General features: G+C 38.3%; 1 protein-coding gene across 3 annotated transcripts in view; it reads left to right on the forward strand.

Moving 5' to 3' along the window:
* The window catches only part of KCNH8 (potassium voltage-gated channel subfamily H member 8), a 255,309-nt gene that overhangs the window by 100,840 nt on the left and 128,199 nt on the right, over window positions 1-26,270 (forward strand). For 2 of the 3 annotated variants that reach the window (XM_026708251.2, XM_087918078.1), the window contains exons 3-4: window positions 18,743-18,874; window positions 25,487-25,614. In XM_026708251.2, the coding sequence (XP_026564036.1) occupies window positions 18,743-18,874; window positions 25,487-25,614 (260 nt within the window). Of the gene's footprint in view, window positions 1-18,742; window positions 18,875-25,486; window positions 25,615-26,270 lie in introns of those variants that run through there. The other variant, XM_087918079.1, reaches the window with a different exon arrangement.

A 26,270-nucleotide genomic window follows, 5' to 3' on the forward strand; every position in this document is an offset into this window, starting at 1 on the left:
AGAGGATTCTAAAACCAACAAATATGTGACTAAGCAGTGTTGAAAAACACTCAAAATGATTTATTAAAATAATGTTACTCTTTAAGGATCCTCCAACACAAAACTGGAGACTGTAAAATGAATTTAGAGTGTTTGCTTTTAGAGAGCATTTCCTAAAACTTGTGCCAGAAATATAGCCAGTTTGGAACAAGATTTAATCAAATTAAATATGATTACTTGGGCCCAGTTTTAATCAAAAAGCAAGAGAAATAAGTATCACTACAATAAAAACTGTTGAAGTATTTTTGTTATATATCAGTCTCCCTATTTTACATAATTTTATTTCAACAACTTTTTAGTTTAGAAGCAATTAGACAACTCAATGATCCATTGGATAATCCTTTGAAAGAGTCTATTGTGATAAAAATTAACATTATCCTTTTAGGTATTTTTTTAATCCCAATGCTGGATGATCCTGTATCAGTATTTCATAAATATAAAACATATTTTAATGGCAAACAAATTTCAACATTGAATGTCAACAATATTTACTTATCTAAACAAAATGACCACAGGTGAGCAGAAAAACAGCGGGAGCATGAGTGACTTGTGACTTCCTGCCAGCTTTCCTATGGACTTTGCTTGTGAGAAACTGGCAGTGTAGGAAATCATATTCATGTCACAGTGGGAACATTTGAACGCTATAATGAGTTTGTGAATAAAACTGATCTGAACATGATGGAAATTTCAATTCCACAGGAGAAATGGGTCCCAGAATTTTTTTATGCATTCTTTAAGCTAGCAGATTTTAGGTACCTTGATTCAAAAATTGTTGTTTGAGTTAATGTGAGTATATAAATATATAAATAAATAAGAGTTTTTCCAGTATATAGATAATCATGTCTTATAGATATGTCTTTCATCTACTAGTAGAATTCATAGGTCAATTTGACAGCCAAAACTGTCCCATTTATAATCAGACATTTCTTCATGCCTCTGATTCTTTGACAAAGAACTGGGATATTTTTTTTTCTCTGAAATTTTCAGTGATGTTGACATTTTTTAAAGTGGAGATTGTCTGTACTGTTCTTGCTTTCTGACTCCCTTGATAAGCTTTGAACCTAGGGAAGATACAGAAATTGCAGTCCAATTTCTTCAAGTATTGTGTATTATGTATGTACATATACACACCACTTTGACAATTCACTTCCAATACCTTTCTACCAAAGTATATGAAATGTGGTATTTGTAGAGAACAATTTGTCCTAAATAAATCCTGTTACTTACAAGAATTCCTATTCTTACTTTTTAAAAACAATATTACTTTGGTTTTTTTAAAAAATAGGATACTATCGTTTTGTGAAACCAAGCACTAGCTTCTAGCATTATTATTTGCTCTTAATCACTCAAAGATCCTACTAATTTGGTCCTCTGAATAAGCCAAGGGCAAATAATAAATATGTCATGACATAATCACATTTATGCATTGCTTAAATACTTGCTCAAAATGCCTTGATGCAGGTATATAACTGCAGCACTCCCATGATTTTATTATTGTATAGGTGTTATTTTGCTATCATCTTAAACATTATTTTTTCTAATCAATAGACATTTTGAAGTATTCCATTTCCATTTCCAGTTTGTAGCAGCCCTTTTATGAAAATATCCACCATACGTTCACAAAATTCCAAATGTGGACTTCTGGCTGTGCTTCCGGTGGCATCGGAGGTGATGACTGCAAACTCCATGGCCCAGCTCCGAGCTCTCCCCACTGGAGGGCTCCGAAAGGAGCAATAACCACACTGTAGGAGTGGTGAAGCAAAGTGGGGTGCCTTGCATGTTGAGGAGAGCCACATTTTTTTTCCCTGACTTGGAAAATCCTGTCATCTGAAGATAAGGAACAGTGGCAGTCAACATGGCTGCCATGAAGCTGGGGACAGCCAGAACACCTAAGTGCACGATCGAAGAGAACAGTGAACAGAGTTTGTTTCTGGATGAGATGGTTTTTCTTTTCTTTAAAAATTACCCAAGGAAAACAAAACAAAAAAATGGATTTTGAGTGAAATAAATAACTGCTGGGGGAAAAAAAGCAGCATGGAAATTTGAGAGGAGAGCCCCATCTACTAATGATTGGAAAATTGAACTCTTTCTGAACTAGATTGTGGCTTTAGTGTTTATTTCACCTTTATTGCTTTTATGGCTGGAGTTGAAGGAACAGTTGTGAAAATAAAAGGACTTTTTAATGAGATGACTTCGTTGTTCCAAAATATTATGGATTAAACTGATGGTATAGATGGAAAAATGGAAAACATTTTGCAAAGAACATTGAATAAAAATCAAACTTCCCTTGAACTAGAACCCTTGAACAGAAAGACTAGATGAAATAAATTACTCAAGCCAGAAAATTGAATATGAACAGGGAAAAAATATGACAAAAATTCAGAAAAATCAGCAAATGAAGCAACAACTCAATGAAGAGGAAGACCAGATAAATGGCAAGCAAAAAGAGCAGATAGAACAGATGGATTAGCCACCTCAACAAATAAATCAAGGAGCAAAAAATAGGACTGACAAATTGCTGTTAAAGGAAGAAAGACTGAAGAAAATAAAACAGACAAATCGACAGTTGGAGAGACAGGAAGATACTTTTGATAAGGAGACTGGGATATGCGCAGACATCTGGAAGAATTGGCAATATAAAATTGTACTGGGAGAAATGTTTAGATTGAACAAGAAAGATAGAGATGCAGATAGAGATAAAGATGAGGAGTGTGAGAGGCAAATTTAAAAAAATGGATAACAATTGAAGCACTATATAGAAGAAGAGATGATAGATAGAAAGAATTGCCCTTTAAATATTAAAGTAGCCTGATTGTAAGCCGAAAGAGGCAGAAATAAAATTAGATAGGGGAAATATTAGAATATATATTTTTTATAGAATGAACAAAAATAATAGAAAGATTAGAAGTTTACAGATGCTAGGCATTTTTATGTATGTTTAAACAATATTATGAGGATTACTTAAATTTGATAAATGTGATAGAGATTACTAATATTACTGTGAATTTTATTAATATGAATGATATTCATACCAACTCTGTTCACACACAATATGTGAACACGCCACCAGATATAGGCTGAAATAAGAATTTACTCAGTAGAGCTTTTGTTTGGCCTAACTTAGAAATTATTATTCAGTAATGCTAAATTTTTACAGTACTGTATCTGGTGTTGCAAGATATACTGTGTTTGGAAGCTATGTTGTACATAGCTTTTTACATGAAAAAAAATATTAAAATATAATATGAAATAAAATTAGCTAGTAAAATTTGAGAAGGGATAAATTAGATATTGGACAAGAATATGACCATGATAATTATGCAATATTGGAAGGATAATTCTGCTTGTCAATATCTATAGTTGGCTTCTTCTAAGAAAAGAAAAACCAGCACTTTGAGAAATCTACTCCAATTTTATGAGATTGTTTTGTCTATTTCACTTTTTTCTTTTTAATTTAGTTTCATATTATGTATGGATTATTATATTGCTAATATTTAAATCAGACGATATGATTGCTGATATTTCTATAACATGAAAAATAAGTTATTTGTGGGTTGTTGATTTTTAATTGAACTGTTATTACACTGTTATTATTTTATTTAACAAAGCAAAAAAAAGGGAATCATTATATGACAGAGTTGAAAATTTTGGACTTTTTTCTTTCACTGGAGGGTTTAGGATTTGGCGTTTTAGAAACAAAATGGCTTTTTTTGAGGTTTAAGAAGGAAGATATATTAAATCTTTCTAAAGCTTAAAGCACCAGTTTTGCTATTTAAGCACAACAAATTCCAAACACAGAAAAGAATTGAGAAATGTGGTCCTATCCATTCTAATAATATCCCATTACCAGTCATGATATATTCTTCAGTCATCCATCCAAGATCAGGAATAGAAAGCAACATGTCCATTCTGAAGTAGCTTGCCCTCTATTTGCAGTATCCCATAATAAGATTTCATTTCATTGAATTGTCTTCTCATTCTTATGTCATCAGTCACTGTATTTAGGGAAACAGTACTGGAAAAAGTGACTTACAGCTAGTCTTCACAGTTTTGAACATCACGGCACTCCATGATCCCATGATCATAATTTGGATGCTTGGCAAATGGTATGTATTTATGATGGTTGCAGAGTCCCATAGTGTTTAAAATTCTTCCTGTTTTGTACTTGCATAATAATACCACCACATTTTCTTTTGAAACAAGCAGAACTTGTGTCACAATGAGGCAAAGTTGCTTTCAGCATTTTAATAAAAGTGTTTAGATCCTGTGGATGCCCAATTCACAGATATGGAAGATTCTATAGACCTACAGTTAAAGCCCCCTTATTTGGAAATAGCAAGTGGCTTTGCATTACCAGTGTTCATAATTAATCAACTAATAATACCATATGTGCTTGGATGGAAGCTGAAACATATTCATCATCAATAAGAGCACTTAGATCCTGGAATACGTTTTTTTTGTAATCCAATTGTTTGTACTTCAGATTGCATTGTGTTTTTCCCCCTAGAATTTTTTGACCTTTGCTTCACTGTAATCACATATCTGTTTTAGTTTTTACAAATCCTCACCGTTATATTGTTTGTCTCTTTGACCTCTTCTTCACTATGAGCACTTATATCCTTAAATCCAGTCCACTGGTAGGAACTTTTTTTCAGACTGACTTAGTTTAAATGGCCTTGCCTTACACATTAACTGAGACTGCTTCTTTAATTTATCACTGTTATAAAAGCAGCACACCAGAATTACAGACATAATTAATATGAAAACCAAGGTTTAAAAAAGTAAATAATAACATCTGCTTTTGCTATATCTTTTAGTAATTACTGTAACCCACAGAGGAAAAGTCAAGTTGGAGGAACGGCAAAGATTTTAATATAGATGTGTTTACGATTCTCTGCAACATGCCTTATACCAAATTAGATGATTGATCTGTCTAACACAGTATTTTCTTTACTGGTTGACAATGATCCTAAAGGATTGAAACATGGATTTTTTTCTTACTTGAAGGTGCCAAAATTTGAACCAGATAATTTATTCAAAGAGAAAAAAAACCCAAATTTTAAACTAGAGTTTTTTACAATTGGGTTATGGGAAAGAGAACAATAGCAGAGACAACTTGAGACCTACAAGGTACAGATTTTAAAAACACAGATTGACCATATGTGACCTAATCATAACTAGTGTTCCCTTGGTTAAAAAGAATTCAGATCAATGCTGGTTGAATTCTAATGCAATGATGCTATGATTTTATATGGTATTAACTTTTCATTCTTTATTACATTTTACTTTTTGGATGCACTTAGTCATCAAAATGTTTAAGTGTATTTTGAATCTGAAGATCTTATTGTGTTGAGGTGTGAAAAAAATGTATTCTTGGGAAAACAGTTAGAAGCAAGAAAATAATGCTTAAATATGAATCTAAACTAGAGATGCCAGACAATAATTGTTGACAGTGACAGTGCCCTTTCTGCTCACAAATGTAGCCAAAAAGAAACTTTTAATGTGAGCTTTTTAAAGAGAGACAAAATATTTGAAAAATGTCCCATATGAATATATCCATAGGATTTCTAATGTTCAAAGACATACAGATTAAAAAAAAACAATCTAATAAATGTATCTTAGTAAGCAGAGATATTTTCAAAGTAAAGATTCACATACATATTCAGTTGTTGCCATAAATATAATTCTTTCAGACTGCAGGATTTACAATAAAGAATAAGCAGTGAAATATAAAAAGAAATTTATGTAAATAATATCTATTGATAGCCCCGGTCTCCATTATTTTGTATAAATCTTTTCTAGTTAGTGGCCATAATATTGAGACATTGTTAGGGAGAGGTCCTCAGAAATGAATGTAGTGTGAATGCTGAAGAAATTTGCTTAGGAAAAACCTTGAAAAAACTCTAATTGTAGTGGAGAAAAATAGGAATAGACAATTGGAAAGAAATATTTACCTAAATCCAATAGCTCTTACTAGTAAATTTAGACTACAGGTGTTGTAGAGCGGCGGAAATAACCTGAGGCAAAACTCGGAGCGAACTTCAATTGTAACTTTATTGCAAGAATAAAGGGTTGCTGGGGCTGCCGTGCTAATGAGGCAGTCAGCTGGCGGCAACAGCAGATGCCGTTTGACAGCTCCTTTTATAGCCGGCTGTCAAACAGCATCAGCTAATAGGAACGGTCTGTGTTCCCGCTAGAAACATGGACCAGAGTGATGACTGCAGGTTAGTCCATTATGAATGCTACACTCCTTTCCCCCAGAACGGAGCATGCATAGTCTTTAAGGTAGGCCAGGTGCTTGCGCGGGCAGCCGGATCATCTCAGTTCTGCTGGAGCTGCTGTGGGAAAGAAGTCCTCTGCTTGCTGGGCTGCTTCTGGAGCCGAAGAAACTGGTGTCTCGGATTCGGGCGACTCTGGGCGAGGGACTGATGGCAGTCCAGGTAGGCTTGCTTGCTTGTAGTGCCTAAAGGAAGTCTCTGTGTGCGCCAGCAGTTCCTTTTTGTTCGGGATGTAACAAGGGCCATCTGTAACTGCACTCCAGAGTCATCTAAGTTGGTCGATGTGCCGGCGCCAGATGTGTCCATCTTGCAGCAGGACCCTGTAAGATTTAGGACCTGTTACTGCCACAATTCGCCCTGGCACCCACAAGGGGTGACCCACGTAGTTCCGGGCGTAGACCCGGTCATGTTGAGCGAACTCCCTTGTCTGGCTTTCTGACCCTAGGGGGGTGACTGGGGTATAATGAGGATGGAGCCTGTCTAGGGTGGTTCTGAGACGTCTGCCCATGAGGAGCTCAGCTGGAGACTTATTAGTGGTGGCACAGGGGGTAGTGTGTTGGGTCAAGAGGTACCTAGCAAGGTTAGAGTGCCAATCTATAGGGCCAAACCTTTACAGGGCCTCCTTAACTGACCTGACTGCCCTTTCAGCCAGGCCATTACTGGCATGATGAAAAGGAGCTGTAAGGGCGTGCCTTATCCCTAGGTTGGCTAGGAAAACCTCAAACTCACAGGAAGTAAACTGGGGGCCGTTATCAGACACAATGGTGTCAGGGAGGCCATGGGTAGCGAATATCCTTGTTAGAGCCTTAGTGATGGCTTATGAAGTTGTGGTGGCCATTAAGGCCAGGTCTATCCATTTTGAAAATGAATCTACCATTACTAGGAATGTACGCCTATGAACGGGGCCAGCCAGATCAATATGCAATCGGGACCAAGGGGCCCCAGAATCTTCCCACTTGCCTGGAGTGGATGTGGGTGGAACAGGTCTGGTAGCCTGGCATGGCTGACAAGCGTTCACCCAACTTGTAATTTGAGCCTCCATGCCTGGCCACCATACATAACTACGAGCCAGAGCCTCCATTCTGACAATGCCAGGATGGCCTTCATGCAGGACCTCTAAAACTGAGTCTTGCAACTTGGAAGGGATAACTACCCTAGTTCCCCAAAGTAAACAGCCTTGCAAAGAAGACAGTCCTTGCTGGCGGATTTTGAAGGGCAGGAATTCGGGGGCATAAGAAATTGCTGGCCACCCTCTTCCCACCCAGTCTAGAACTTGGGTGATTATCTTGTCCCTAGAAGAATGGGCAGTGATGTCAAGGGCAGTGATGGGGAGTTTGAGATCATTGATCTGGAAAACAGCATTAGTTGGTGCAGGGTTTTCAACAGGAACAGGCAGAGGGCAGCGACTAAGAGCGTCAGCATGGCATAGACTCTTGCCGGGATGATGAACCAGCGTATAGTAATAGGCAGCCAGAAATAAAGTCCACCTGGTCATTCTTGGAGACAAAATCTGAGGGGTTTGTTTTTCACCCGACAACAGGCCTAACAGAGGCTTCTGATCCGTGATCAATTCGAAATGGTGTCCATATAGAAACTCATGGAATTTTTTGACAGAAGCAACTGCAGCCAAAGCCTCCTTGTCAATTTGGCTGTAATTGCACTCGGCTGAGGAAAAGGTCCTGGTGAAAAAGGCAATGGGTGCCTCAGAACCGTTAGGAGTCTATCACTTAAAAGAGCCCCAATGCCAAAAGGAGAAGCGTCTGCAGCTAGAACTAAAGGCAATTGTTCATTAAATTGTATCAGGACAGCATTGGATGTAAGTAATGATTTGACAGCATGGAAGGCATGGGCTTCCCTAGGTCCCCAGTGCCAGGGGGAGTCTGTGCAGAGGCTCTGCAACGGAAGCTTTGTGAGGCAAGAATGAAGCATAAAAGTTAAGAAGTCCTAAGATGGCCTGGAGCTCAGTCTTGTTAGTAGGCGTGGGTGCCTTGTGGATAGCCCTCAGTTTGGACTCAATTGGGTGTATACCAGAGGCGTCAATTCTGTATCCCAAAAATTCTACTTGTTTGGTGACAATAGTGCACTTGTCTTTTTTTAACTTAAGGCCATGCTGTCTGAAATGATCGAGGACTGCTCTGACTTGCAGTAACTGAGACTTGTCAATGGCAGATATTAAAATGTCATCAAAGTAGGGAACAATGCCTGGTAGTCCTTGGAGAAGTCTTTCCATTAAGGATTGGAAAATCCCAGGGGCTACACTTACGCCAAATTGGAGACACCTGCATTTGAAAGCACCCCTGTACGTTACTATAGTCTGCAGTTCAGCGGCTGTGTCATCAACAGGGAACTGTTGATAGGCCTGTGACATGTCTAATTTAGCAAAAATGGTTCCTGGCTCAAAAGAATGTAGGAGGTGCTGGATAACAGGGACTGAATAGGCACTTATTTGTAAATATCTGTTCAATGACACCTTGTAATCAGCACAGATTCTCATGCTACCATCTTTCTTTAGGGGTGTAACTATTGGGGTCTCCCATTTTGTGAAGTCCACAGGCTCCAGTACACCTTGTTTGATTAATTTGTCCAGTTCAATGTCTAATTTGGGGCGGATTGCAAATGGTACCCTACGAGGCTTTCAATGGATTGGCACTGCCTGAGGGTCCAAATTGAATGATATTGGGGTTCCTGAATAACAACCCAGCCCCTCACTGAACACATCAGCATAGTCCTTAAACAAGGTATCCAGTTCAGCATTTGAAATAGAGTGGATTCCGGTTACGTGGAGGCCAAGGGCAGGGAACCAGTCTAATCCCAACAGGCTAGGGAGGGCACCATCCACTAAAACTAAAGGCAAAAGTCTTTCCTGCTTGACAGACCCTGGCTAAATGAGCCTTCCTTTGGCATTTTAAACAAATGGCATTCCTGAACTTGCAGGATGCCCTGAGGTGGTTTGCCCCACAGCTTAGGCAAATGGGCTGATGCCAGGGAGGTAGAATGGAGTTTGGCTTGATTTCCCCTTGACTGGTTTTTTGCTGCCTGAGGCAATTTACATTGTTAGCCCCATCAGAGCCTTCTAAGGATGCCTCGTCGTAATGGACAGCTGAGCTACTCTGGCTAATTGGATTTCCCTGAATTTCTGCTGCTGAAAGTTCAGATAGTTCAGCAGCTTGAGACTCTTCAATAGCTATCTTTAGGGTTAAATCTCGTTTAGCCAATAGATGCCTTTGTAGCCTTAAATCCCTGACTCTATTTGGCCTAATAGCATGTCCTCTAGATAGTCTCTAAAACCACAATGCAAAGTGGCTGTCCTTAGGGCAGCCATGTATTCACTAATAGTTTCTCCCTCAGCTTGAATCCGTCTCCTAAAAGCAAGTCTTCTGGCAATTTGGGATGGTTTAGGGGAATAGTGGTTGGAAAGAATTTCCTGCAATTCTTCCCAAGGAACAGTTTGATTGAACGTGGAGCCAATAATGTCGTAGCAGTGTCAAACACTGTGGCTCTGCAAAAACTTAAAAAGTAGGACTTTTTCCTATGGGTGGTAGCGTCAGCAAGGTCTATGGCATCTAGAAAGCAGTCAAATCAGTTTCTGTAGGACTCCCATGTCTCAGTTGCCAGCCTGAAAGGTGGGAATGCAGGGTTCAAAGTCATCTCGCTTCGGCGGTGCCATCTCTTCCGCAGGAAAGTTGAATTTCGCACTTGCAAATAGCGACAATAGCTCTTTAACTGACAATCAGCTTGTAGTGACTTCGGCTCTTTTTGTAGTGACTTCACTCAGCGATTCTTTGCCCGGCTGCCTCTTATTGGTATCCCACCCTCATCGCCAGTGTTGTAGAGCGGTGGTAATAACCTGAGGCAAAACTCGGAGCGAACTTCAACTGTAACTTTGTTGCAAGAATAAAGTGTTGCTGCGGCTGCCGTGCTAACGAGGCAGTCAGCTGGTGGCAACAGCTGATGCCGTTTGACAGCTCCTTTTATAGCCGGCTGTCAAATAGCATCAGCCAATAGAAACGGTCCGTGTGTCCCACTAGAAACACGGACCGGAGTGAAGACTGCGGGTTAGTTCATTAGGAATGCTACAATGGGGAATTTGATATAACTTGATTCCAAGGTACTACTATAATGTTTTTGTGTATTGGAATGGCAGGGGCACTGTTATATTATTAGATTACTTTAGATGACTATTTTTCAACTTTGGAAATTTTAAAATATATAGTCTTAAATTTCCAGAATTCCAGGCAGCATGGATTGGCTGGAAAATTCTAGGAGGTGAAGTTCACACATCTTAAAGTGTGGTGAAGAATAGATCAAGCAGGAAATTAGTTCTGAGAGATTGTTCAGCTGCAAGAGACATAAACCTGACCCACCACCCACCCCAAGATCTATGCAAACTTATTTGCTTGTCCTCCTGGGAAGGAAGGCAATCTGGGAAGATTCCTGTAATATAAAGCCAATAAAGTTAATAAAGAAGTCAATAGAATGGCTCTAGTTGCTTGTGCCGGGCATAGTTATACCAAAATAATACTTAGAAATGTTTAGTTATTTACAATTGCTTGTTCAGAAATAAACAGTATTAGTTTACCACCCAACAAGCTCAATAGCCCAAGTGCTCTGCATCTTTTTTAAAAAAAAAACAATAACCTTAAATTATTAAGGAAATAATTGTCAAACAAGTTGCTCTAACGAAGTCCATGAAACTCAGTGAAGCTTTATCCTTATTGAGCCATTTTGGTTTCTTCCTAGAGAACAGGATTCTATAGCAAAATACACATGTGATCAGTTCCCAGATATATTGTAAGAGGATATGTGAGACAGGGGGCTCATTTTTCAGGAAAATATGAAATGCTGTGGAGAAAATAGTTCAGATTGATAGGCCTGGCTCCAGGTTCAAAGGCTATAATAGTTAGCCCTTGTGCACTAGTTTACTTTCTTATCCTAGTAAGGACATCAACTCAATAGTAATAAATACATTGCTTAATACTGATAGTGAGTCTAGTACAATCAGTATGGAACGGCATATTGAATCTTAGTCAAATCTCCTAAAGAATTTGTTATGTATTAGCATACTTACCTGCAATTAGCCAGTCCGTGGTGGTGGGAAATTTGAAGAGCTGTCACTGGCCACAGCCAAGAGTAGCTGAATATAAAAAGGGCTGCCGTGGTTTCTTTGACGCTCAGTCCTAGAAGGAAGTAAAAACAATTGGTGATCATGCTGGTGTCCTGAGTCTCATTCCCGCAACTTAACACTGGCGACGAAGATGGGATACTGAGACAAAAGGAACCAGTGAGCATGTGGCGACTGACGAACACCGGCAATGCATCGAGATAAAATGGCCGGCAACAACACGCCACCCGCACTGTTTGATCCAGCAACCGAAGACTGGGAATTGTACATCGACCGATTCCTCATGTTCCTCAAAGGGAGTGACCTCCATAATATATCCAAACACAGGAAGAGAGCCGTCTTTCTCACACATTGCGGGCCCGTAGTATTCAAGATGGCCAAAGCATTAGCGGCACCCACCAATGTGAAAACGATGGCCTGGCCAGACCTGGAAAGAATACTGAGAGCTCACTACACACCAACCGACTCCTGCCTCATCAAAAGAATGAATTTTATTGGTGTGACCAAAAAGAAGACAAGAGCATCGATGATTTTGTTGCAACTCTGAGGGACATCGCCGGGGCATGTGAATTCCTAAATATGGATGAAGCCATGAGAGACTGAGTGGTCCTAGGACTGAAGGATCTTACACTACAGGGTCAATTATTAACAAACCCTAAATAACGCTCCAAGAAGCAGTAGAAGCTACCACAGCAGAAGCAATGCAGAAATTGGTGGCAGCCATGCAGAAAATGAACAAAGCACCCCCGGAAACCCCCCAAAACACCACCACAACCCACCATGAGGACATCAAGTCCCCATCAGAAGATGATGAGGAAGAAGAAGGGGTAAATCAACTTTATTCAGAACAGGGCAGAAGAGACTGGAATGGAAAAAGGAAGAAATTTTGCTGTGCTGGCTGCGAGGGAAACCATCCATGTTCCAAGTGCCGTTTCCTAGATGCAATCTGCAAACATTGTGAATGGCAGGGACATATTGCTAGGACATGCCAAGCAAGAAAAACTACGGCCCTAGACAAAGATGGAACACCCCCCCGAGAGAGGGAGAAACAAACAGGGAGCTGCTGGAACCAAGACAACAGAAATAGGCGAAGGAAAGAGACAAGCAACAAAAGAGATGAAACACATCAAACGGTGACCATCAGACACTCCAACATGACAAACGCCAGGAAGGTATATGTGCAGGTCACTACAGAAGGCTAGCCATGCCGGATGGGACTCAGACTCATACTTATCAATGGTATCGTGGGACACCATAAAAAGACTGATACCAGACATAGGCCAGGAAGGACTCGAAAGACAAACATTAACACTGAAACACTACCAGGGGAACAAAAGTCCCACTGGACAATTCACAGTAACATTCAAAAAATACACCAGAGTCCTTCCACTAACCATAGTTGACCGAAATTGACCCAGCCTATTGGGACTCGAATGGTTTGCACCATTAGGAATCCAAGTCCAAGGACAAACAGCATTACCGAAACAGAGTGGGAAGAGGACCTGATGGAAGAATTCCGGGATGTGTTAAGTGGAGAACTGGGCAAGTACCAGGGGGCCCAATTTCTTTTAGTCTAAACCCAAACATAGCCCCTATAAGATTAAAGGCGAGGCGGGTTCCTTTTGCACTAAAACCAAAAATCAATGAGCAATTGAATAAGCTCGTCACACAAGGGGTTTTAGAACCAATTGACCAAGCAAAGTGGGAAACCCCAATTGTTACACCAATTAAACCTGATGGATCAGTGCGCATCTGCGGGGATTACAAAGCAACCCTTAATCATGCGCTCCAACAAAGCGCATACCCGGTTTCAGTGGTACAGCATCTATTACATTCCCTTGGGGGGGGGGGGAATCTTTGTGAAACTAGACCTCACACAGGTGTACCAACAGTTGCCTGTCGACCCCAAAACAGCGGAAGCCCAGACAATTGTGATGCACAGGGGGGCATTCAAATGCAACAGACTACAATTTGGTGTCAGCGTCACCCCAGGGGTGTTCCAGAACTTAATGGAACGCCTATTGCAAAGGATAAAAGGGTTGGTACCATACTTTGATGACATCCTGGTATCAGCCAAGGACAAAGAACAACTGCAAGACTGCCTAAGGGAAGTCCTAGGCAAATTCAAGGAGGCGGGACTAAAATTAAAAAAGAAGTGCCAATTAGCCACTGGCAAAGTTGAATTCCTAGGATATCTGATAGACAGTGAAGAAATCCACTCCACAGAAAATAAAGTCAGAGCAATCAAAGAAGCCCCCAGACCCACAAATAAAACTGATCTGCAAGCTTTCTTAGGACTCATTAACTTTTATAATATATTCCTACCACAGAAAGCAACCATTGCGGAACCACTACACAGGTTGCTTGACAAGAGAGCAACCTGGGCCTGGAGGCGACGGGAAGAAACAACGTTCCAAGAAATAAAAAACTTGATCACATCAGACCGCGTACTAACACAATTCAGTGAAACACTTCCAATAACACTAACCTGTGATGCTTCACCTTTCGGCATCAGTGCCATACTCAGCCACATATCACTAGATGGGAAAGAAGCACCCATAGCATTCTATTCAAAGACTCTGTCAAAGCTGGAGTGGAACTACAGCCAATTGGACAAAGAGATATTGGCCGCTGTCACCATATAAAACGTTTCCACAAATATATCTATGGGAGAACTTTCACACTAATCACAGGCCACAAACCGCTCCTGGGTATCATCACAGGAAACAAAGCTACACCTAACATACTGTCACCACGAATTACACAGTGGTCGAAATTCTTGGCTGCCTACAACTACAATTTACCTACCGACCCAGAAAGGACATAAATCATGCTGACGCACTTAGCCATTGCCCTCTACCTGACATAGAAGACGACCCAGCACCAACCACATCAACCTTCAAATAGAGACATTAGAAAACTTACCCATAACAGCAGCAGACATCGCTAGGGAAACAGCTAGAGACAAAATTCTGGTGCAGATTTTGAACTGGGTAAGAAAAGGATGGCCAGAAACCAAGAGTGATGAGACCGCCAAACCGTTCCGGAATAGACAAACAGAACTCTCAATGCTGAAGGGGTGTGTACGATGGGGGGATCGAGTGGTCATACCGGATGTTCTAAGGAAATGCATACTAGAATTGTTACATGAGGGACACCCAGGTACTGTAAAAATGAAATCCCTGGCAAGGAGTTATGTATGATGGCCAGGGAAGGAAATAGGGGATTGGGTGGCAACGTGTAAACACTGCCAGGAATCTAGGCCAACACCCCCCACAGCACCAAAACATGAATGGGAAACACCAAGGGGACCATGGTCAAGACTACACATTGATTTTGCAGGCCAAAGGACACACATTTTTAATAGTCGTAGACGCTTACTCCAAATGGCTAGAGGTAAGCATCAGGCATTCCACCACAACAGAAGCTGTCATTAGACAGCTCAGGAAACTTTTTGCAACACATGGATTGCCGAATTTAATTGTATCCAACAATGGGCCACAATTCACAGCAGCAACATTCGAGGGGTTTCTAGCACAACATGGGATAAAGCATGCACTGACAGCGCCGGGGCACCCAGCCATGAATGGACGGGCGGAATGCATAGTACATTACATGAAAGAAACATTACAAAAGCTGGGGCCTGGGGACACACAAGAAAAGATAGATAAGCTACTAAGCTTTCATCATATGATACCCAGTGCCACAACAAATAAAAGTTCAGCAGAGTTACTAATGGGGAGGAAACTAAGATCACACCTAGACAGACTACACATATAGCCCAGAAAAACCAGCAGACTGCTCCAGTAATTGCCGTATATTTCAAACAGGGGACCCAATAAACACAAAAAAATCTCATGAGGGAGCCATTGTGGATACCAGAAAAAGTGACCCAGATAACTGGACCCCGTTCAAACAGCATAGACACCGAGGACAGGAGGAGCTGGAGGAGGCACATAGACCAGCTCAGATCTAGAGCCACGAAGGGAGACCCAAACAGACCCATGGAAGAGGGGGGAGACCCCTCAAACAAACAAAACAAACCCAGGGAAGAAGGGGGAGACCCCTCTAAAATGACCATAGGGGAGGGGGGAGACCCCTCAAGCAAACAAAACACAACCAGAGAAGGGGGGAGACCTCTCAAACAGACAAAACACAAATGGAAAGGGAGGGGGAGACCCTCCACAAACAAGAGAAATAACAGAACAAACCCTGACAGCTACGCAACAACCACTAGTAACACTATCCCAGTCAGGAAACACAAACACGTACCTGAAACCAGGGAAGAAGGCAGGTCGGGGAGAGACAGGAACAGGTCCAGAAGGATAGCAGGAAAGCAGTCCCTGGCGGGAATGGCTGGGCCAACTCAACCAGCCAGAAAATTCCTGGTGGGAGCGGCATGGCTGACTCAACCTTCCAGGAGGTTCCAAGAGGACGGACAGGAGGAACAACAGATCGGTCTGAACAGTCCAGAGCCCAACCCGCGACTGAGTTGCGCAGGTCCAGTAGAACCCATAAAAGCCCCGCCTACCAACGTGATTATGTATGGTAGGCGAGGCTCAGATTAGTTGAACTGAATCAGGTGGGGAAAGGTGTTATGTATTAGCATGCTTACCTGCAATTGGTCAGTCCGTGGCAGCAGGAAATTTGAAGAGCCATCACTGGCCACAGCTGCGAGCAGCCAAATATCAGAAGGACTGCTGCGGTTTCTTCGGCGCTCAGCCCTAGAAGGAAGTAAAAACAATTGGCAATCATGCTGGGGTCCTGAGTCTCATTCTCGCGACTTAACAGAATTGTATATGAATTTTATTTATCTTTGGATTTTGTTTATTGATATGGAAATAAAATTTCACTCCATTAAATACTTGATAATGAAGAAAATAGTTAAATGCATTTCTTTTTCTTCCTGGAAATACCTATCTAAATAATATTTGTATCAATCCTGTTACATAATATTATTGAAAATATAAAAAAACCATTCTACATACATGTTTATCTATAAATAAAAACTTATTAAGTTAAACAAATGTAATAACAGTATTTTAAAGAAATATTTTTTAAATAATCTTATCATGGTGCCCTGGTACAATTAACACAAAGTGCAAAAGACATTTATAGAGTGTTTTTAGCATACCAAAGGATACATTCCTATGTTAAATTTATTTATTTATTTTTAGCTTCCCTGCATTTAATAGAACAGCTACAAAATCCTATATTTTGCCTTCTATTTTAAGGAAAAACATTATTAATTTGAATGTATTTAAAACTATAGAGAGATATATTAGACATCTAGACTTGGATAAAAGGCCACGAGTAGAGATGAATCATTACAGAGAGACTAAGAAAACCCAAACATAAGATCACCACAGTTTTTTAAAAGGTAAAGTTCAAAATAAAGTGATATTGGAATGTTTGTCAGATTATTAATTATCACAGTAGGTGTCTACTGCATTTAAATGAATACTTTCAGAGAAGACAGCATTATTGCATCTCAACAAATGAAGGAAATTGATTTTTTTTAGTTTTGAGCTTTTCAATTGTATCATATAATTAATCATATATATACTCATCCGAGAATGATATATGTATATATTCATCCGAAAATATATATATATATATGGGATTACAAATTTAACAAGAGAAATAGCACTTTTTGAAGCATCAAGGGCTTACAACTTACAACTGTTGTGGTCAAAACTGCTCAAAAGTTTTATCAATAGATGTCTTCTGTTCCTAATTAGATCCTTGTACAACCAGACCTCTAGGCAGGTCAGGTGTGGTTTGCAGGGAGAACTTTCAAATTCTATCCTGATTAAGAACGGAGTAAGGCAGGGTTGTGTTCTGACTCCTCTTTTGTTTAATTTATTCTTATCTGACTTGGCCTTTCACATTGGACGTATTGAGTCTCACACCCCAAAGCTGTTAACTACGAAGATCCCACTTCTCCTTTATGCTGATGATGCAGCCCTCCTTTTATTGTCAAGGCCAGGTCTGAAAAGATTACTTTCTGCATTTGGCTCTTATTGTGCTGAGAACCACTTGTCCATTAATTATGACAAATCCAAAGTATTGGTGTTCTCTAGAGCCCGGAAATTGTATAACTGGGCTATCAATGGTAATGCTGTTAAGCAAATTTTCCATTTTAAGTACTTAGGTATTCAATTTCAGAACACCGGTGCTTGGACTAGACATCGAACCCAGGTGCTGACTTCAGCCTCCTGTAGTCACCAGCAGATTTTAAGATATTTTCATATCTAAGGACACCAGTTTATTCCTTCTACTCTGCGTATTTACAAAGCCAAAACTTTGGCTCAAACTCTTTACGGAATTCCCATATGGATACGGGGCTTCAAGGATTGTATTGAAAGAACCCAGGCTATCTTAGAAAACTTCTGGATCTTTCTCCTTGTGTTGGTTTTGCTCCAATGTACCTGGAACTGGGCACTCGATCAGTCAAATGTATGGCGTGAATTAACACCTTTAAATGATGGTTTCGGGTGCTCTTTCTGGCAGTTCCTGGTAGCTACCTCTCCCTGGCATTTGCTAACTCTCATATTTCTCATTGGGAGAGGGAGCTGATGAAGAAATTACACCTGCTAGGCTTTATGGGGAATGCCCTGGGAGATTATGGCCTTAAGGACGCCCAATTTAGGGTAGTCCAACAGCTTGTGGACATTGACTTGCAATATCTATGAACCAGAGCTAACAAAACTTGCACCTCTCTGATCTTCAGCCAATTTAATAATTACGGACTGAGGATGGCTTCCTATTTTTACATGCTAACCATTCCCAAGTATAGAAGAGCTTTCTCCCTAGCTCGCTTTAATGTTTTGCCCTCAGCACTATTGGATGGGCAATTTAAGAGGCTCCCAATTAATGAGCGGCTATGCCCCATGACAGAGCTGAGGTTGAAACTGTGAAGCGTGTCCTTTTAGCACAAGCAGATCTATGTTACTGTCTCTCCTTGAAACAGACCCTTCTAGACCCAATGTTAGTAATTTGTTCTTATATTGTCTAGGGGTGGCTCTTCATACATCACTTCTCAGGTTTCCAAATTTTTTCTAAGAGCTGTAACCATCAGAAGAGAATGCTGTAATTCCCCTTAGTCAAGTTTTTGGTGACCAATTGTTCATGACTAACTTTCCAATGTTCTTCTTTTGTTGTACTTGTGTTTTGGTCTGTGACTGCAAATAAAGTATTAGAGAGAGAGAGAGAGAGAGAGAGAGAGAGAGAGAGAGAGAGAGAGAGAGAGAGAGAGAGAATGAATTATATGATATATGTAATGGATTTATTTTTCTTTCAGGGTCTTCGTTTTGGTGCCTATTGGACGTTGTTCCAATTAAGAATGAGAAAGGTGATGTTGTTCTGTTTCTATCTTCTTTCAAAGACATAACAGATACAAAAATAAAGATTTCTATGGAGGAGAAAAAAGATGGTAGGTATACTTTTTAGTATAAAAACAAAGATTTTCAGAGGACAATATGTGATATGTGTATATTGTTGTTGTATGGTTGTGTTGTTGTATGGCTGGGTATTGTTCATATAGCTATATGTAAAAGGGCCATGAATTCATATCAAATGTCACAAGGATTTTTCATTTAGATTCTGGTTGAATGAAAACATTACTGCTGAGGTAGAGAATAACACACTTTCCTGTTTTACCAAAAGTAAATGAGAACTGAATCAGTGTTAAAATATATATATACGATATTGAGAAATGCTAGAAGAAGTTAGTTTGCTACTTTTATTCTCTTTGTATAAATATCATATAGGTGAGTCAACGAAACAGCATTGTTCACAATTCTTTATTCAGTTTAAGGAATTATGGGATCAGATGGAGGAGGAAATGGGATGACTTTATTTCTAATATCCTAAAAACAGATTAGGCTAAGGTGCCTTCATATTGTATAACAATATGATCTATTTCTTACTCAGTTCAAATTAGTAATTTGAATAATTCAGTTATGGCCATGAATGTGACCAAAATAAGGTGATCAGCACTGAGGAATGTGCTTTTGATATTATGTTCATGAAATTATCTATTGGGTTTTTCTCATATGCTTCATTGCTGCTGTGACAGGACAAGAGATGCTGTCAGATTTTGTCTGAAACTGAGAGAGGATGATAAATCAAGATAATATGGTACTTATTATTGCATATTTAGAAGCAGATGCTCTTGTATGGCTATTAATTTTATGATGAAATAAGAGATGCCCTCAAAACTTTTTTAATTTTTTTTATTCATTCATTTATTTATTTATTTATTTTGTCAGGTGATTATAAGATTATAGGTATAAGTATAGACATAGTTATGAGTACATGAAATGGATATATATAAGAAAAATAAAAAGAAACATTATACCAGGCAAACTCACTTTTTCCATTTGCCTTTTTTGTTAACTCTAACTTTTCTGCATACATGAATTTAAATTTCTTTGCTGATCAGTAGTAAACCTGATCATCTTGTTATGACTAGTTGTCCAGTTGGCTATAGAACAATGAGAAGTCAAGAGAAACAGTCACCAACTCAGACAACAAGACTCTCACAGAGGTCTGGACATTCTTGGTCATCTGGTCATGGTTTTCCCAAAGGTGACTTTTCAAACAGCAACTGGATTTTCTTTGCTTTGCTGGAGCATATTTCGCTTCTTATCCAAGCAGATTCTTCACTTCTGACTGAATGGTGAGGAATGGAAGGATTTATATGTAGATGGCCTTAATGTAGATGGCCTGTTTGATCCCTCTTTCAAACCAACTGATTTGAAAGAGGAAACAAAAAAGCAATCTACTGGACTTTCAACAGAGGGAGAGGGATATAATATCATCTATCTCCTGTCTAAAATATAGTCCTTTCAGCAGTTCCAAGAAGGTTCCATGCCCATTTGCATTATTCAGACAATCCTGAGGGCACAGTTAAACCTCCTCAACAACCCTCAGAAAGAGTGATAATAACAGATGACTGCAAGAAATATAAGCCTTTCATTCTCCACCATTCAGTTAGAACTGAAGAAGCTTCTTGGGTGAGAAGTGAAACTTCTTCAAGCAAAGCAAAGAAAGTCCAGTTGTCTTTTGAAAAAGCAGTTTTGGGATTCTCACAAAAAGACTTTACATAAGTTGCTTATTAATGAAAACTTCAGCTTCTTTCTTGTGAACTAGCTAGCAGATTGCTTTCTTCCCAATGTGCAGGAGGTTTTGGTAATCAGTACCATCTCCTGAATTTCTGTCTGTGAGCAGACATCACATAGAACCTGCTAGATAGTTGAATAATAGCATACTCTATTTCAATTAATTAATTAAATTAGTTCCATCTATACAATCAATAAGATAAACTATTATTGTCATGACCTTTAACTGGGTGAAATGGTGCAACATTTTTGAACCAAAATACCTCAAGTGGACTAAATTATAAAATGTATCCAAATCCTGGATCCATGAGGGAATCCATGGCTGCTGCTGTGGTCCTTTATCTTTATTTTCAACATTCCATGACAGTTTTCCAGTCAGTTTTTCAATTCCCTGTTCACTTCCCTACCCAGCACAGCATTTACTACCCTTTTGGGAAGGGAAGAGAAGGGAAGGAAAGGGAAGGAAAGGAAAGGAAAAGGAGAGTAGGGAAAGGAAAGGAAAGGGAAAGGAAGGGAAGGGAAGTTCTGTTTTCATTGCTTTGTAGCCCATCTTTGGTAATTTCACCAGTCTTCTGGGATCCCCAGGCCTGATGACACAACTGTGTCTTGAGAGACTTCCAGAAAGTTAAAAGGGAAGGTTCCAGCCTCACTTCAAAGAAACTGTTGCTAGATCAGGCTTCTGAAAATAGCCACCTCATTCTTTTCTCAGAAAAGAAAGAGATGGGGGGGGGGGGACTTTATAAACTTTTACTGTTTTGAGCAAACACTAGTCTAATTACTGAATTACTGAAAATCATTAATTAAAATTATTAATTATATTTATAAATCAGGATGGGAGCTTTACAAAAATACCTCAAATTTTAAAAGCACATAATATGCTCTGAGTATGTGTTCTGTGAAGTTCCTCTATGAGGGCAAAATTAAATATTAACCAAACTTGATGGAAAATCTCTTCAATAATTCCTTTACAAAGGATGTTCTATGGCTGAGCAGTGCAGTTCTGCAAATATATTATTCTGTTAACATTCTGTATGAACATAGTGCTATCTTGTGTTCATTATTCAATGGAGGCTTTTTTAAAAAAAAGAAAGAGTATAATTATGACCTGACATGTTAATGAGGTTACATTCCAATACCATGGAAATCATGCAATCATTCCCGCAAAAAACTAAAATACGTCTAAAGAAAAAGTATTTTCTTTATCAATTAGGATGATAAATAAAACTTTGTATTTAACCAAATTATAAATTGAAAAGAATATTGGGGCAGTGGAGGGGAAAAGATAGCATAATGATGTCCCATTGTAAATCTATCACTTGGTAAAAGAGAGACAGACATGGCATGTATTTACATCTACTGACTCTCAGCAACTTAAAAGTAAACCATACAAAATAGGTATAACCAAAAAAAAAAAAAAAACCAGGCATCAATTTTCAGCCCACTCTTTAAATGTCTGGTTGCCAACATACCTTTTGCTTCATCAAGAACCCCTCAGGGTGGTCAAACTAGAGTTAAATGTGGTTTTTTTGGTGTGCATGTGCCTTAAGGCTTATATACATTTACAGAACTCATTTCACTCCCTATACTCTGATTTTCTTCACTTCATCTGCTTTTCAAGTCTGATCCTTGATCTGGAATAGAAAAACTGATGCATACTTTAAGGCTATAAAAGCTATATTTACTTTAAAATTATTTTTGCTTGTGCCCATAATGGCATCTTGTAGTAAAAGATTTATTTGCATTATTAATAATGAAAGTTATTGAAGAGACATGCCTAACCATTTATGCTGCAGCATGCTTTGATGGGGATACATTATTTCTTCTTCTCATAGTCTTACATAAAATTTCTCCCTGCAACAATTTCATTTCAATAAACTCAGACACATTGCTTCAATACTTTTAGATGCAGCAAGAACTATTTTAAAATATGAGATTTTTAGAAAAGGTCTGAACAAATATATAACTAGCTTTTCTCCTGAATTATGTATCAGCATGTTAGTCTATCATCTTCTTTCACTGGAGGAGATAAACGGTTTCTCAAATAAGAAAGGTCAGGTAATAAACAGAGAACTAGATTCTGATGCTAAACTAACTGTATATCAAGGGATATATTTCAACAGCATGTCATAAAAAAGAGATTCTTCAAATGGATAGTGGAAAAAATGAAATTAAGTTCTTTGTCTCAGAATTCATGGTATGTTACTTTTTTCTGGTTTTGGCAGCTAATTAGCAATCATTGCTTTAATGTAGAACATATATAATTTGTTTTCCACAACACTTAAAATAAATGTTATGCCAATTAAAACAGTTTCTACATTTGGAATTTATAACTATTTCCTTGTATGTTTCCATAAATTTACATTGGCACATTTCTTGGCGTTTCTTCTTGGAATTTCAAGCTATATATATATATCATATATATATGGTATTCAGTTTGTTCGGTATTTTCCATCTATAGTTGATAGCTTTTAAAGTTGTATGACGTTAGAACGGAGATCTCATCTGCCATCATCAGGCTTCTGTATTGAATTCTGTATTCTGTATTGATGATGAAGCCTGATGATGGCAGATGAGATTCGGCTGAAACATTGCTACAACTTTAAAAGCACAACTACAATGACGTGGGAAAGTACCCGAGCAAAGCTGAATACCATACATGTAAGTACCCACGAAAACTTAAGAAAACAAATATATATATATTTCATTCTCACTAATTATCCAGTGCTGGGATAAGCAATTCAAAGTTTGAGAAAGTGGAGAAAAAAGAAAGCTGCAGTTAAATCATAAGCACAGTTGCACTCATGTGGTTTCTACTCAGCAATTGAGTTGGTACTCCCAAATGTGGTTGCTAAATGTAAACTATCTATAAAGAAGTCTTCTGGTATCATGAAGGAGCTTACATGCAGAAAATAGAACTAAATCCAAAATTTATATCCTAATCAGCTCTGGGATTGTATTTCTTAAAGGTTTTGAACATCTAACATTTAGGCTGAAGGCTGACATTTCAGAATTGTCATAATTAAATCCCAGATAATTTTGGATGCTAGGAGAGAACCCAGGGAACAGAACTTAAAGTCTAAAATTTGCACAATCTGAACATTTCCCAATCTACATTGGTAATGAAAGTACAATTATGTATGACTTATACTTTTCCAATCACAGATTGTAGAGTATTATACAAGACTTGGAATTGCTTCCCAAAAGAAATGTGCTTATACTTTTCCTTGCTTGGTTTTTAGAAGAAATACAAGTCCTACTTTCTTATTCAGCCTCCCCCCTCCATGAGACAGCAGTATTGGTCTATTTTTTAGCAGTACAAGGACTTATTTCTGATATATCTGTCCTCAGCATTCTCCTCTAATTGTGACCCATCACAAACATATAAGCAGATAACAACAGTTACAAGACTACCTAGACAATCTGTAATATAAACTATCAATATGTATAAAATATAAACTATGAAATATGAACTATGGATTTATACATCTTTAAAATTCAAACTTATATATTCTTAAAAGGCATTTGGACACAAATCTGGACTCAGATTTAGTCTAAGTTCCTAGGATCTATGGTATTAATTCTATAATGGAAATTAATACCATAATATAACGGGATGTTGACAAAGAGAAATATTGAAGCTCCAGCCAAGGTTAAAAAATGTCACAGCTTTAATCGCTGCCATATTGATTCTTTTGAACCTTCTCCCCCTAGCCTTGTTACTTTGTTGCTGGCAAACCACTTTGGAAGCAGGAAAATGATTATATCTTTAAATGACATCCTTAATTTATGTTTCCAATATTATGCTATACTTACTTCGTTCATTTTAGCACCAAGCTAACAGTCTTGGTATTATTCTCTTGTCACTGCTGTTGAAATAGTTTGACAATGCACAAATGAGAAAAAAAAAGAATGCTTCAAGTGGCCATTATTTATATAGAAAAATGTTGAATAATGATAAATAACCCTAAGGCAGATATGATTAAATAGAGAGTATTACCTTGAGAACTGAATGGAAGAAAAAAAGTACACATAAGATAAGGAAGTTTGAAAATTTAATGTGATACGCAATGATGGGGACGTAAGGAAAACCTTTCAGACTTCTACGTTCGTTTTACAATGGTGAGTATCTAAGAATTTTCTTAAAGTGTTATCACGTTAAAGTTTTTTTCAGAGTTTTTGTTCATATTGACAATTTGCAATTAAACAGAATTCTGTAAAAGGAAAATTATATACTACGGTGGAAAGTGATACAACTTTTAGTGACCATGTGGCTTCTTTGTGAATAATCAAGATCCTCTACATGCACAGTAATCAGTTGATTACAGATCTTCTAGTGCATGCTATCAAAATTGTAAATGTGCCCACTCCATCTGAAAGATTATTTTTCTCTCCCATGAAAAGATTTGGAAATCCATGCAATATGCAATTTTTGGAAAAGTGACATGCTTCCCTCATATCTTGAATGATTCTATATGTTCCAAATCTTCAATAACAAGAATAATTCTAGATGGTCCCAACATTTATAGTGCTGATAGATGATAGATAGGTGATAGATAGATAGATAGATAGATAGATAGATAGACAGACAGACAGACAGACAGACAGACAGACAGGCAGTAGATAGGCAGAGGTAGAGAAGTAGAGGTAGAGGTAGGTAAAGGTAGAGAGATATAGAGATACAAAAATCAGAAAAAAACAATAAGAAGAATTTCCAAAAAAGAAAAGAGTTTGTTGTGGCAGCAAAAGCAATCAATTTTTAGAGATATCCCTGATTGATGGGATTAATTTTGCAGAAGAAAAAAAGCAGAAAAAGAATGAAAGAAAAGCTATCTGAAACAATCAGGGTATGCAATTCTGGACTATTAGTTCACTTTCCAGAGGCTGCATTTAAACAAATACAATGTGTCATCTGTATTCTTCAGAAAAATTCAAAGGAAGAGGAAGAGCAGGATCACATTTTGATTCAGCCCGCAGACGGAGTAGAGCTGTCCTTTATCACATCTCCGGACACCTACAAAGAAGAGAAAAGAACAAATTAAAAATTAATAATGTAGGTATAGAGAATCAAACTATTTTCATGCTATTCTATCTGAGGTGGGGGGTTGTATGATGCTCAGAAGGTTTAAGGAGGATTAAAGGAGAAAAACTAGTTGCTTATAATTGCCCCTTCCTATTTTGAAGATACATATTTATAGTTATAAATATAGAAAATAAAACTTTGGCCAATACAATGTTTCTTGTAAGTAAATTATACTGTACAATTTCAAAGAGAAAATGCAATGGACATAGACTAGGATCCTTATATCTGATAATGATGTTCATATGGTTTAGCATAAATGTCTAAGGCCCAACCCAAACATTATGCTAAATCATATTTGTCCTTTTATAAAACTTCATAGAAAAAGTTGTCAAAAAGAATTTTAAATCTTTCCTTTTCCCTGAACTATGATTCAGATTTCCTGCCACATAAACACTTCTTAGAAGTTCTCCCTCCCTCCCAAGCTAATAATAGGAGGAAGTGCTATTTTCATCATGAGCCCAGCATGAAAACTGCATGAACAAACCAGTGTATATTTATTTATTTATTTAAAGAAAATACTTTAGCATTCATGGCATATTTTAAATCCATCTATAAAGCAATGAAAGCAGCAGTACATTGTCTGCTTTCCAATTCATTATAGAACTTTGATCTCACCGTGCTAGTAA

This window comes from Pseudonaja textilis, chromosome Z (assembly GCF_049901715.1).
Source record: "Pseudonaja textilis isolate UNSWEBS1 chromosome Z, rPseTex1.2, whole genome shotgun sequence".
Taxonomy (NCBI): Eukaryota; Metazoa; Chordata; class Lepidosauria; order Squamata; family Elapidae; genus Pseudonaja; species Pseudonaja textilis.